The sequence below is a fragment of the Puma concolor genome, chromosome D1 (assembly GCF_028749965.1).
Source record: "Puma concolor isolate L17-30 chromosome D1, mPumCon1.1.hap2, whole genome shotgun sequence".
Classification (NCBI taxonomy): domain Eukaryota; kingdom Metazoa; phylum Chordata; class Mammalia; order Carnivora; family Felidae; genus Puma; species Puma concolor.
In genome coordinates this window covers 15,115,944-15,131,097 of record NC_141676.1, presented here as the reverse complement: position 1 = coordinate 15,131,097, position 15,154 = coordinate 15,115,944, and the positions used below count along the sequence as shown (strand labels likewise).

Here is a 15,154-nt window from a genome sequence, read left to right as displayed (position 1 = left end):
GAGAAGGAGAGTTTTACACTTGGCAGTGATGGGCGGTATCAGCCAGGAACTGCTTTTGGCAGGGTCCTTCTCTTTCATCATCACAGATCAAGGGTAGCGCAATGAGGGGGTCACAATGAGGGGGTTTGGCAGCAGGAATATGCAGAAGGTTAAGTGCTAGAAGGGCGGCTAGAAAGCAATGTACAGTGTACAGAAAGCAAAGGTGAAAGGAAAGTGGTAACTGTATCCAGGTGGGATAGAAGAAGCTTTGCTTTTTTATATTAATAATCACTTTTTGGATATCTGAACGTTTGCAGGGAAACAAATGCACTTTCTGGGTATCTCTATAAAATTGACGTAGATTGGCTTGACGTCCTCGGCTGTTACATTTATTTGCATATAGGGAAAACACTTTATTTATTTATTTATTTATTTATTTATTTATTTAGGGTTCCCAATGGTGTCTGAAAATTCAAATTTCATATTCCTCGGGAGAAGCCAGGATTGAAGGTCCACATTAGTGCTTTTCAATTCTGGTCTTCTGGTTTTGTAGGAGAATGTTTGAATACATGGTTTGATTTTTGAAGTTAAACAATTGAGATGTGTAATAAACACCCTACCACCATAACTACCACCACCTCCACCACCACCACATCGTAATCTCATAATTAAGTACCGTCATGTGATGCTGTTTCAGTATCTGAACTTATAATTCCCACCAAACTAGCACCAAGAAGAATTACTTTATTTTATTTATTTATTTATTTATTTATTTATTTATTTATTTATTTTTAATTTTTTTTTCAACGTTTTTTATTTATTTTTGGGACAGAGAGAGACAGAGCATGAACGGGGGAGGGGCAGAGAGAGAGGGAGACACAGAATCGGAAACAGGCTCCAGGCTCCGAGCCATCAGCCCAGAGCCTGACGCGGGGCTCGAACTCCCGGACCCCGAGATCGTGACCTGGCTGAAGTCCGACGCTTAACCGACTGCACCACCCAGGCGCCCCCAAGAAGAATTACTTTAAGTGATATAAGCTAATGAGAAAAGAATACAATGACCTTCCCAATTATGAGAACATTTCTACCAACTGAAGACCAAATGTTATTGTGTCACATCAAAGATGCCCAAGACTCCTACATAGAAAGAGGTGGCAGAATAAATAGTTAAGTCCCAAGGAAGACATTCGTCAGAGCTCTCAGTGCGATAGTTACAAGAGGCAATTATGTTTTATGTTCTAAGTGAAGACTCCCGATCTTCCTAATTTTGTGTCTTGCAGTTTCATTTCTGAAGCATTTGAATCTGGTCACGTGAAGGTTATATTTAGAACAATTGCAGAAATTTTCTTGTCATGCTTAGTTCATTTAGATGCCAGATTCTTTTAGATGTTAAATAAAGTCTCAGTTGGAAGGGGTGGGAGAACTTGCAGGGAACTGAAAGATCTTACTTGACCTGGTACCTTAACAAACTGCCTCACTGTCTCTGCCTCTGGCAAATGGTGAAAGCTTTTTATTTGCCTTCCTTGGGGGGCTTTTTGTAGGCTCTCTAATTTTAGCATCCTTGATGTGGAAAGATTTCTATTTCTTGTCATCACTGATGACCCCTTGTTAGCCCTTAGAAAGCCAGTGGTTAACTTCCAAATTCTGTACTCTTCCCAGTGAACTCTTTTGGGCTGGTCCCTAAAAGATCACTTTCTGGCTTCTCTGTGGCAGTTTGTGGGAAACATCCAGGCATCTCTGCTCCCAAAGTGTTCTATTAATGAAGAAATATTTCTAACATAGGCTGATGTCAAACAGTCACCCTCATCTGATACCAACCAGTCTCTCTTCCTTCCTTGACTTTACTTACCTCAGTCTGCTCAGTGCACCCATATGGAGGGTCCCATGCTAGGTTCTCAGAGTAGGGCTCCATCACACACGCACATGCACACACACACACACACACACACACACACCCCTGGGGTGAGGGACAGACATACCTCTACAGTGAATTCTCTGAAGCTGTTTTCACAAATTACTCAGCCACTTTATAACCCGACCACGTTTATATCCTTTATCTAGTTGTAGCATACTTCTGTTGATCATTTCCTTGGTTTGGAAGTAGGCATAAGATGATTTAGGCACAAGTTCACATCCATTGTGTCTATTCAACATTTCAGTTTTAACACCTTGCTGCATAAGAAAGGTTACATTATAAACAATTTGTATGCCACTGGACCTGAAGAGAATTTATTTTCATTTGGAAAGTGATGGTAGACAGCACTGGAGGGGCGAAGATGGTGGAGCAGCCAGGTAGTTTTTTCTTTTCTCTGTCTCTTCCCTGAAATACAGTTAGATCATCACCAAACCATCTTGCACAACTAGAAAACAGATTTGAGGATTAACACAACAATCTGCAACATGAGGCACAGAACTCAGCAGGTCCATGGTGCAGAGAGGTGAACTGGGTGAGAGAGAAGCTGTGGATAGTGGGGAGCTGTTTTTGCTTGTGGACAGAGGACAGAGACAGGGCGAGTGTACAGGAAATGCACTCCCCCTAAAAGCAGCTGATGAGGAAGAGAAAGAGTGGAAACACCCACAAGGACTGATCAAGAAAGGGAGAAAGGGAACTTAGAAAGAAAGGGTTTAATTACCATTTACAAACTGGGGTTTTATCAAGAAAGGAGGCTGAATTTTGTCAAATGGTTTCTCCATATCTATTGACAGGTTCACGTGGTTCTTCTCCTTTCTCTTACTAATGTGATGTGTCACATTGATTAATTTGTGGAAATTGAGTCATCCTTGCATCCCAGGTATAAATCCCACTTGATCATGGTGATAGTTCTTTTAGTGTATTGTTGGATCAGGGTGGGTAGGATCTTGTTGAGAGGTTTTGCATCCATGTTCATTAGGGAAATTGGCTGTAGTTCTCCTTTTTAGTGGGGTGTTTGTCTGGTTTTGGAATCAAGGTAAATGCTGGCCTCATAGAATGAGTTTGGAACTTTTCCATCCATTTCTACACTTTGGAAGAGCTTCAAAAGAATAGGCATTAACTCTACTTTCAGTATTTGGTAGAATTCCCCAGGAAAGCCATCAAGCCCTGGACTCTGGTTTTGGGGAGATTTTTGATTACAGATTCAGTTTCTTTACTGGTTATGGGGCTGCTCAAATTTTCTATTTCTTCCTATTTCAGCTTTTGTAGTTTATATGTCTCTAGGAATTTGTCCATTTCTTCGAGATTGCCCAATTTATTGGCATATAATTGCTCATAATACTGTCTTAATATTGTTTGTATTTCTCCAGTGTTGGTTGTGATCTCTCCTCTTTCTTTCTCGATTTGATTTATTCGGGTCCTTTCATTTTCTTCTTGATCAAACTTGTTAAGGTTTATCAATTTTGTTAATTCTTTCAAAGAGCCAACTCCTGGTTTCATTGATCTGTTCTACTTTTTTTTTCAATTTTAATACAATTGATTTCCACTCTAATATTTATTATTTTCTGTCTAATGCTGATTGGGGGTTTTATTTGCTGTTCTTTTTCCGACTCTTTTAAGTAGAATGCTAGGTTGTGTATCTGAGATCTTTCTTCCTTCTTTAGGAAGGCGTGCATTGCTACATACTTCCCTCTTATGACTGCCTTGGTTGCGCCCAGATTTTGTGTTGTGGTGTTATCATTTTCTATGGCGCATATACTTTTTATGTACCTCTTTAACTTCTTGGTTAACCTATTCATTCTTTAGTAGGATGCTCTTTAGTATCCAAGTATTTGTTGACTTTCCAATTTTTTTCTAGTGGTTGATTTCGAGTTTCACAGTGTTGTGGTCTGAAAATATACAAGGTATGATCTCAATCTTTTTGTACTTATTCAGGGCTGATCTGTGTCCCAGTATGCGATATTTTCTGGAGAATGTTCCACGTGCACTGGAGAAGAATATGTATTGTGCTGCTTTAGAATGGATTGTTATGAATATATCTGTTAAGTACATCCAGTCCAGTATGTCATTAAAAGCCTTTGTTTCTTTGTTGATGTTCCACTCAGATGACCTGTCCATTGTTGTCATTTGGGTGTTGAAGTCCCCTACTATTATCCTATTATTGTCAATGAGTTCCTTTATATTTGTGATTAATTGATTTGTAAATTTGTGGTATCAAAACTTGAGGAAATAAACATTTACAATTGTTAAATCTCCTTGGCAGATAGAAACCTTAATTTTGATCTGATACCCTTCTTCATCTCTTGTTACACTCTTTATTTTAAAATCTGGATTTTCTGATATAAGACTGGCTACTCCAGCTTTCCTTTGGCAACCATTAGCATGATAGATGGTTCTCTACCTTCTTACTTTCAATCTGAAGTTGTCTTAAGTCTAAAATGAGTCTCTTCTAAACAGCATATAGATGGATCTTGTTTTTTTATACATTCTGTTACCCTATGTCTTTGATTGCAGCATTTAGTCCATTGACATTTAGAGTGAGTACTGATAGATATGAACTTATTGCCATTGTGTTGTCTGTGGAGTTGGAGTTTCTGGTGGTATTGTCTGGTCCTTTCTAGTCTTTGTTGCTTTGATCTTTTTTGTTTTGTTTCGTCTTTTTTCCTCTCAGAGAGTTCCCCTTAAAATTTCTTGCAGGCCTTGTTTAGTGTTCACCAACTCCATCAGTTTTGTTTGGGAAACTTTTTATCTCTCCTATTTTCAATGACAACTTTGCTGGATAACGAATTCTTGGCTGCATTCTGGTTCAACATGTTGAACATATCTTACCACTCTTTTCTTGCCTGCCAAGTTTCTGTGGATAGGTCTGCTGTGAACCTGCTCTGTTATCCCTTGTAGTTTAAGGACTTTTTTTTTTCTCTTCCCTTGCTGCTTTCATGATTCTTTCCTTGCCTGAGTATTTTGTGAACTTGACTATGATTTGCCTTTTTCATGCTTGGTTTTTGTTGAATCTAATGGGAGTTTTCTGGGCTTCGTGGATTTTGAGGTCTACTTTTCCACTATTATTTGCTCCCATGACCCTTCTACCCCTTTTCCCTCTCTTTGTCTTCTGGGACCCATATGATTTGGATGTTACTCCTTTTTTTTTTTTTTTTTTTTTTTTTTTAAATTTTTTTTTTCAACGTTTATTTATTTTTGGGACAGAGAGAGAGAGCATGAACGGGGGAGGGGCAGAGAGAGAGGGAGACACAGAATCGGAAACAGGCTCCAGGCTCTGAGCCATCAGCCCAGAGCCTGACGTGGGGCTCGAACTCACGGACCGCGAGATCGTGACCTGGCTGAAGTCGGACGCTTAACCGACTGCGCCACCCAGGCGCCCCGGATGTTACTCCTTTTTAATGAGTCACTGAGTTCTCTCATTCTTATATCCTGCTCCTTTGCCTTAGTTTTCCTCTTTTTTTCTGCTTCACTATTCTCTATAATTTTGTCCTCTGTATCATGAATTTGCTGCTCTGCTTCATCCATCCTTGCCACCATAGCACCTTTCGAGATTGAATGTCAGTAGTAGCATTTTTATTTTCACCTTCCTGGAGTTTACTTCCTTTTTGCCACAGAAAGGGATTCTTCGTGTTTTTTGTTTTTTATTTTACCCTGGGCATTATTCTTACTATCGTGATTCTAAATTTGTGTTCTGTCATCTTGCTTGTAACAGTGTTGATTAAGTCCCTGGTTGCCATTTCTTCCTTTTCTTTCTTTTGGGGTGAATTCTTTCATTTCATCATTTTGAAGGAAGAAAAAGAATTAATAAAATAAAGTAAATAAATAAAAATTAAAAAATTAAAATCAACACAAAAAAACCAAATGAAGGATGCTGGTCACAGGTGTGTTCTGGATGTCTGTTGAAAGAAGTTTGATAGAATAGAGAAAACAAGGAAAGAATAGTAGTGAAAAAAAGGCAAACAGTTGAAAATTTAAAATAATGAATACAATAACAGAATAAAAAGAAATGAGGAAAGTGAAATAGATTTAAAAGTTTACAAAAACATGAAAAATACGGTAGAAAAAACTGAAGAAAAATCTTTTCATAAAAATGGGAATAAGTATCAATTTTTTCTCTTTCTCTCTTCACGAACAAGAAAAGAAACTAAAATTAAACATAGAGAACATACAGATGGGTGCTGGGTGGGTTGTGTGTGAGTGGATGCATAAATGGGCAAAGGACCTTGAGGAAGACACTTGTTAGGATGAACACTGGGTGTCAGATGTAGGGCATGAATCACTGGATTCTACTCCTGAAATTATTAGTGAACTATATGCTCACTACCTTGGATGTAAATTAGAAAATATAATGTGGTATGTACAATGCAGTCATAGCATTAAAATGAATGGAATCTTACCATTTTCAACAACATGGATGGACTTAGAGTGTCCATAAGCTAAATAACTCAGACAGAAGAAGTCAAATAGCACATGATTTCACTCATATGTGGAATTTAAGAAATAAGGCAAATGAACAAAGAAAGGAAAAAGAAAACAAAACACCCAGACTCTAAAATACCGAACAGAAAATGCTGGTTGCTGAAGGGAGGTGGGTGGCTGTGTGAAATAGTAAAGGAGATCAAGAGGAGAGAAGATACTCCACAGGTAGCCAGTCTGTGACACTTGTGATGAGCACTGAGTAATGTGTAGAATTGCTCAATAACAAAAGTGCATTTCATTGTTAAGTATAACTTGAATTGATTTAAAAATAAAAACTACTTGAAAACATCTTCATTTCCATATATTTTCCCTTCTCTCTTTACCTGACAACTTACTGCCTTCAAAATATTTAGAAAGTGTAGAAATTTTAATGAGTAGTTTTCATTGTAATTTTATAATTTATGAGTATTTTTAAGATTTATATTATATCTAAGAGTGACATTTTCTAAAATAAGAAACAGGGAGAAGTTTAGAAACATGTTTAAAGTGACAGAGACAAAAATAGTGAAGCTACAATTCAATCATATCACATGTGGTTAAACTTGTACATGGGCTCTGAGTTTTGTGTGGTGTTACAAAAGATTTGGCTTAAAGAGCAGAGCATTTGGGAACTTTCAGGAATCTATACCTGCTTGCTTTTTCTGTAGGGCAGGGACAGGAGTGGAGCAGTTGGTAACTGAAATGCGAAGTGTCTCTTAGGACAGACTGGAGGGGGAGAAGGGCTCTGAGGACAGAATCTTCCCATTGATGGCATTGTTCAGGAATGCTTGGCACTGAGGTTTGCTGTGGTCAAGGATTGTTTGAGATTATCCCTTGCGATGGGTGGAAGGCTAGAATCCTTGTCCCCCCAAAGGCTTGGCATTTGTGAACATCTGTGAAATCTCTATAAATATTAGATGGAGGAGGAGAAATGTTTAATTCACGTGCTCTTCTGGGGAGTTGTTTTGGGGTTACAGAGTTGCTTTAAGAGACTTTTCTATCATCAAATATTGGGGATATTTCCTTTTTATTCTCGTAAGTTTTAAGAATAGAAGTGAGAAATTTTCTGCTGATATTACAGCTCTAACTCAGTCCTTTTAATAAAGACTGGCTGTCTGTGGAGTATCTTCTCTCCCCACAGACCCTGCACTGGAAAGCTGAGTAAATTTATTGGATGTACGGTTCACATGTTGCACACTTACTGCACATGATTCATCTTCATAGTAAATCCGAATTGCAAGAGCAAATACAGGAGCTCTCTATTGGATCTCCTCTCCTTTACGAGCAATAAGGTAAGTTTTCAAACCCAGTAAACTATGTTCTTTTCCTTGCCTCCCATGCAGGGCTGGGTTTTAGGGCAGTTGCCATGATTTATTTCTGTCTCCTGAGAAGCTTGAAGCTCTGGGAACATATTTGTCTTAGTGATGAGAGGATCTGAATGTGTCAGGGCTCCCAGCTTTCACTGGCTTCTGCTTGAGGCAGCACAGTCTCAGGAAAAGTTCTTATTGAAAGGGTGGGGGGTATATTTGAGGGGGCATAAGTATAGTGTCCGCCACATATGGGTTTCTTTTTCTTTTAATGGATTAAATAAGCAGCTGACCCTCAATTTATTTATTTCATTGAATTTTTTTTTTATTTATTTTGAGAGAGAGAGAGAGGAGAGAGAGAGAAATGGAGAATGAGTGACTGAGAGGCAGGAAGAGAGAGACAGAGAGAGAGAGAAAGAGAGAATCCCAGGCAGGCGGTCAGCGCAGAACCCTATGGGGCTTGATCCCACGAACCATGAGAACATGACCTGAGCTGAAATGAAGAGTCTGACACATAACTGACTGACCCACCCAAGCACCCCTATTCATGTGGATTTCTTATTTACAAGGCTTAAGTTCTGGAAAAGGAATAGGTTGTATGCTGGCCATACGCAGTCTCTATGCATTAATACTGTTGATACCTCGATCTGTGGTTTACTCATTATTCTGCCAGTAATGATACTAAAGTTGGCTGTCCATAACTCCTGAAAAACCTGCTTACAGCTAAGAATTATATTCTCTTTCTGCTGTTGGGGAAAGGGGTATATATGGAGTGGAGGAATGAGAAGCAAACTCTCTCATGAAATCCGAGACAAGTACTCTTTTTCCATAACAATTCTTTGCTCAACCTTACACTGTGGGCTTAAATGGTAAATGTGAACATAAATAAATATAAATATATATATAAATAAATATAAACATAAATAGAAATATAAATTCTGCTCCCTTTTTTAATCCCTCTTCAATTTGAGCGTCAGGGTACATACTGGACATGGCAGTGCTTTTCTTCTCTACTGATTCATGGTTTCTGGCTTAATCCGGCTCCACCCAAATGAATGGAGTCTGATGCTTTGCAGGGCAGTGGTGGGTGAGGTGTGGAGTGTTCGAGGGGAGAGATTACCATGGAGCACAATGGTTTGAGTTCTGGTACTGGTTGCTTTTTGACTGCTCTCTGCTAAGCTGCTTCCCAGCCTAGTCGGACGTGTACAAAATAGAACAATGTAAATTTGCCTAATGAGATATAAATTCCAATGAACGAAGATTTTAAAGAGAGAAGGAAAGAAGACTATAATCAAGGGTTGCATGATTCAAACACACACACACACACACACACACACACACACACTTTTTAGCAGTGGAAGGCAAGTAGCAAGAAAGTTGTTTGGGAAAACCTGGAAGGCTGTGCCGAGGAGATGGACAGGATACTCTGGACACAGGAAGTAAATGTGGAAGGTGGAAGTTTATCAGAAGAAGGTTATTTAGCCACTAAGAAATACTAAAAATGTAGGGAATGAAATGGTCGGGACATATTCATCAGGGACAGCAAGTGTCAGGCATGGCTGGAACACACAAGAGCAGAAGCCTTGGGAGGAAAGGTGGTAAGCAAGACTATGGCACAGCGTTTGAGGACTTTGAAAGTCATGGTGAGTATTTCAGCCTTTGCACTTGAAAACCACCATAACCCTTTAATCATAAGTTAAGATTCATCATATTTTTAGAATGCCCACTTTTCCTTTTGAAGTTGTAGCTAGGAGGTAAAAAGAGGAAGAGGATAGAGTGAGGAGAAGACGGAATTTCTGAAATTGGGTCCTTTCTTTCTGTATAGAAACTTTATAGAGGGTCCACTTAAAGAATTGTTGGATTGACCATTTGTAATACTTCTGTTTATGAGTAACCAGCCTGATTTTGTACTATGTTTGAGCTAATAATGCTCACAGTGAAAACTCACATAGTTATCTTCCACGATGTATTATTTTCTCCAACAAAATGGTGTGAGACATTTATTTAGAATTTAATGAGTATTAGACACTGTGTGAAAGGAATATTTATGTCCCATGTTTTGAGACTCTAAACTGATCCTATTTTAGGTCAGTGAAAATACTCTGTATGATATTATGATGATGGATGTATGTTACAATATTTACTGAAACCATAATGTACCACACCCAAGAGTGACCCTTGGGGTAAGCTTTGGACTCTGGGTGATGAGGATGTGTCACGGTAGGCTCATCAGTTCTGGGAAATGTACCGTTCTGGCGGGCGATGTTGGTAATGGCAGGGGTGATATTTGGGTGGGGGCTAGGGACCTTATGGGGAATCTCTGTACCTGTGTCTTGGTGTTGCTGTGAATATAGCACTGCTTTAAAAAAATTAAGTCTTAGCAACGCGAACAAACTAAAAAGCAACAATGACCAAAAGATCTTATTAAAGCTGAGAGGAGGTGTGTGATTTTGCTGCCTCCTCCCCGCCCCCTACAGAGACAGCTGAGAGGGAGCCCATCTGCTCCTCCTCTGACAGGGGAAAGGACAGGTCTGGAGTCACCATTGAATCATACTCGGGATGCCTGCTGGGTCAATCTTCATTCTGTTGGGGCCACAGTGGATCCACCTGTATGCTGTCCATTGAGTTTCTAATGTAGGGGATTCAAAGATGGATGTCTTCAGGGCAACCCTGACATCTTGAAGGGAGAAGGCACCTCATTCCAGATAAGCCCAAATCCAACTGGACTATGTTTAGAAAACTAGATGACTTAATTTTGATAAACAGCTGAATGATTTTGTTCTTCTGTGCTGAATAAATCTTAATAAAATCAGCTCTCATATCTTGTATATCTCCAAATCTAATACTTGACTGCAAAAATATGTTCAAATTTCATAACGTGGCTTCCATGGCCTTTGGCAGAGAGGAAACCTTGCTTTTCCAAGTTTTCTACTATGATACTAGAATCAGTCTAAACCAGGAGTTTCATATTGACCTTCTCTATTTGTCCCATCATCGCCATTAAAACTTTGGTTGGTTTCTCTCATGTCAAATGCTCTCACCCCTCTGATTTTTGTATCTTTGGATCACAAACTCTTTACAACCAAGGTTATATTTTATTTCTAGTCTCATGTCATCACGGTTCACATATAGGGAAGCTGTTTGCACTTTGTATTTGTTTTTTAGTATGTATTAACGATATTTGGAGTTGCCATTACCAGCTTCTGATCACCATGAGCAAATTAGTGCCAAGATGATTTCAGTCACTTGGGGGAAGGAAATTAGTGTGCAAAAGCGTTGTGCAGATGTAGTATGGGTAAATGAACAGGTAGATTAATATCTTGGTAATATTAATAATCATAGTGGAATGTTGATACTAGTAATCATAATGAAAGAACCATTCCAATCACAGTTACTAAATACCTGCATCTCTTCTGCGTCGTACATACTGAATTATTTAGCCTTCATAGAAACACTAAAAAGTAGATTATTTTACTCTTCACTTTCATAGGTGAAGAAAATAAAACACAGAGATATGTACGGAATTTGCAATATGCAACGATACTGGGCAGTGTTGGGGTATGAATCCAGTGGTTCCACTTCAGCCTCGATGCTCTCACTGTGCTAACTTACCTCTCTAGTGTGCTTTCAGGTGTTTGCATCTCAGAGAACTTTGCTCAGATCCTGACTTTTTTCAGTTAAAGCTATAGTTCATCTCTTAACAGAATTCTCAGTTTTTCACTGACCCATCTGTCCTTTAGTAATTTTAACTCTTCTCTCTGCAGATGGTTTTTATACTTGTAATACCAACCACATAGTCCCTTACATAATTAATGATATCATCTACGTGTATTTTAAAACTCAAAGTCATTAAGAAAAAGTGAGTATTTTGCCCATTTTTGCCATAAGTCCAGGTAATTGTGATTTGATATTTAAAATCAAAGATGATTATGGAAGTATGAGAGAAGGGAATGGCAGTACCATTATTAAATGTTTTGGAAAAAGACTAAATTAGAATGGGAAAATGGACAGCTTGTAATATAAGAAAAGGAAAAAAAGTCATAGAAAAAGAGAAAAAGTAAAATCATAATAGGGAAAGTAGCAGAGGCGGGACTTACATAGCTCTCGCTTATTATAAGCTGGATCTTTTTCTCATTTTATCTGCAGTGTAACCATGTTATGTGTAAAGTAGTTTTCCCCAGCTAGTAAAGAGTGGATCTGGGATTTGAACCCAAGACATCTGACCGCAGCAACTGTGCTCTTGACCAAGAAATGTAGTTATTTTCTTGATGAATAGCCATCCCAGATAAAATACCAAGGTTGCAAATTATGAACTGAACAAAGATAAAAATTTCTCAGTAGAGCAATATTTTCATTAAAAATGTAGTAAAATGTAAAATGTGGTTGGTGATAAAGATGTGTATGTATGTATGAAACAAAATATGATTTTCTCTACTAACCAAATGAGGGAATAAGATCATGTCATAAAATAACCTTTTTTGTTTGTTTGCATGTTCATCAGCTTTTCTGCAAAATCATCAACTTTGAAATATTGACCATATGTGTATATAGCAAAAGGATATAGGCATACACACATATGTTAATATACTTAGGGAATGTTTCTTAAAAGACATTCTAAAAGAAACCAAAAGTAGTTATTTCTGGAGAGTAGGATTATATATTCAATTGCTTGGAGACAGCTTTAAATTTTCTTTCATATTTCTGTGTACTTTGAATAATTAATGAAAAACATGAATTATTTCGTCAGAAAATATAGTTAATAAATGTACACACAATACTGAAAAATATTTTTAGTAATTATCCACAGCAATGATAATCTCTAGTATTTGGGACGACAACATCATGCTTAGGAAATTACTCTAAGTTGCTATTTATGTGAGTCAAAATTGGAAGCAATATAACTATCTCAAAGAAAAACGGTCAAAGAGATTCCATAGAAGAAATTTTATACAAAGTCACATAATTAAATTAACAGTTAAACTAATGATAAGTTTGATAACATGGGAGGAAGGGTTATAATAATCCCAAGTCAAAATCAGGACACAAAATGATATTATATGATGATTTTAATGACAAACTCAATATGTTATGAACAAATACTTGAAATAGAACAATCATAACATAGTATGTTGGAATTATGGGATACTTTTCAGATGAAATTTTTAGAAGCATGCTGGTGATTTCAGGGTAAAATGAACATCTCTGAGTAACATCTCTGATGCCTATTTAGATTATAAGCATCATTAGATATTTTATAGCATGTTGAATTCATAGGCAGAGATGTTCAATATTCTAGTTTAGTCCCACAGTACAGTCAAGAAGGTAAACAGTTTTCCTCAACTATTCCAGCCTCATAGTTTTCTTGACATTGGTTATATAATGACATCAGGGAAGCTGATGTTGAACACGAAGGCATTAAGTAAAAGATTGTAAAAATAGAGTTTTATAAGGCATATTATATCCAAGAAACTGATGGGTTCAGAGATGAAGGGGTAGGAGACCCAAAAATAAGTGAACTGAACTGAGAGTATTTTCTTCCAGAGGGATTCTCCAACAATATGAGTGCTTAATCTTAGTGGAATAGTCTCTTTTAGATTTCAAAGCACATAGATAAAACGTATAACACATGAGATATATGTGTGTATCTGTGTTCATAAACAATCTTTTAATTCTTAAGGAAACCCAGGGACAGGTAAGGCAAATACTTTCACTCCATTTTTCAAATGAAAGCTAAATTTTAACACAGTTAAGTTACTTGCTGAAGGAGAATTGAAGTTCTGCAGTTTTCAATCTTGGTAGGAATCAGAATTTTTAAAGGACATTTCATTTTACCTCCCCAAATGGAAAGGCTTTGATCCAAGGTAGTTCATTTCTGAATCAACAGATAGCTCTGGGAGAGGCTTGGGCATCTGCCGATTTACCAAGAGTCAAAGAGGATTGAAGGCAGTCAGAAGTAACATAACATGGAGCAAAAGCAAGGCATTCAGAGTTCAGCCCACCGATCTTCCCAAGCTGTCACTTCTTTTCTTCTCTTTGCAGATTCAGCCCTTGTCCTCAACTGCACCTTACTTTCAGCCAGTAGTACTGCGATGAATAGCAGTGTGACTGAATTCATTCTCCTTGGGTTGACACGGGATCCAGGAAAGCAGAAGGCAGTATTTGGGGTCTTCTTGATCTTTTACCTTGCGACACTGTTGGGGAACTTTCTCATTGTAGTGACTATCAAAACAAGCAGGACCCTTGGGACTCCCATGTACTTCTTCCTATTTTATCTGTCTTTTGCTGACACCTGCTTCTCTACAACCACAGCCCCCAGATTGATTGTGGATGCCCTTTCTCACAAGAAGACCATTTCCTACAATGAGTGCATGATTCAGGTCTTTACATTCCATTTCTTTGGGTGCATGGAAATCTTGGTGCTCATCCTCATGGCTTTTGATCGCTATGTAGCTATTTGTAAGCCCTTGCGATACACAACCATCATGAGCCGGCACGTCTGTAGGGTTTTGGTGATTCTAGCCTGGGTGGGATCATGTATCCACTCTTCGGCACAAATTTTCCTGGCTTTGAGATTGCCTTTCTGTGGCCCCAACGTGATTGACAACTATTTCTGTGACTTGCAGCCCTTGTTGAAACTTGCCTGCATGGACACTTATGTGACAAATTTGCTACTTGTTTCTAACAGTGGGGCCATATGCACGGTGAGTTTCATAATCCTGCTTACCTCCTATGTTGTCATCTTGTACTCTCTGCGTAACCACAGTGCTGAAGGAAGGCGAAAAGCCCTTTCCACCTGCACCTCCCACTTTATTGTGGTTGTCTTATTTTTTGGTCCATGCATATTCATATACACACGCCCACCCACCACATTTCCAATAGACAAGATGGTGGCTGTGTTTTATACAATTGGGACGCCCCTGCTCAACCCTCTGATCTATACTCTGAGGAATATGGAAGTGAAAAAAGCCATGAAGAAATTATGGTGTAGCAAAGTATGACTTCTTTGGATACAGGATATTCAGGGTTTCTAATGTATTTTTCCTTAACAGCCTGGTCTTCCTTCATGGACAGGCAAAATGAATTATTCTCATTGTTGGAAAAATCCATTAGGAAATTTTAATTTCACTAAAATTTATATATTTAATTGAATTATTATGAATAAGTACGAATAATACACATCCCTTTTTCAGAGAGGATGGCATTAGAATAAGATTATTTAAATTCTGTAACCATTATGAACAAGCTGGCTGCTTCTCAGTTGCATTCTTTTGACAGCTGGCCATATTCACATGATAATTTCTCTTCCTGTACAATTTGTCTTCAGAAAAAAATATACTGACTGTTGGCAGAATGATTGTGTGTGTGTGTGTGTGTGTGTGTGTGTTTGCACACACCAATTCTTTACAGATTTTATTTTAGTCCTTAAAAACTTGGACATAGAGCTAATCCGTATAGAATCAGAACATAGAAAGGAAGGTTGTGGTCTTGACAACCTGGG

At 38.2% G+C, this 15,154-nt stretch overlaps 1 protein-coding gene across 2 annotated transcripts; it reads left to right on the top strand.

Moving 5' to 3' along the window:
- The first annotated feature begins 6,900 nt into the window (after positions 1-6,900).
- Positions 6,901-14,654, top strand: LOC112865257 (olfactory receptor 4C11-like). Of its 2 annotated transcripts, XM_086679393.1 has the most exons (2): positions 6,901-6,914; positions 13,754-14,654. In XM_086679393.1, exons 1-2 carry the CDS (start codon positions 6,901-6,903, stop codon positions 14,652-14,654), a joined length of 915 nt encoding a protein of 304 aa, XP_086535519.1. The 2 variants fall into 2 exon arrangements, with proteins under 2 accessions (XP_086535519.1, XP_025784080.2); XM_025928295.2 differs by lacking the exon at positions 6,901-6,914 and having other exon boundaries at positions 13,746-14,654.
- The last annotated feature ends 500 nt before the right edge of the window (positions 14,655-15,154 follow it).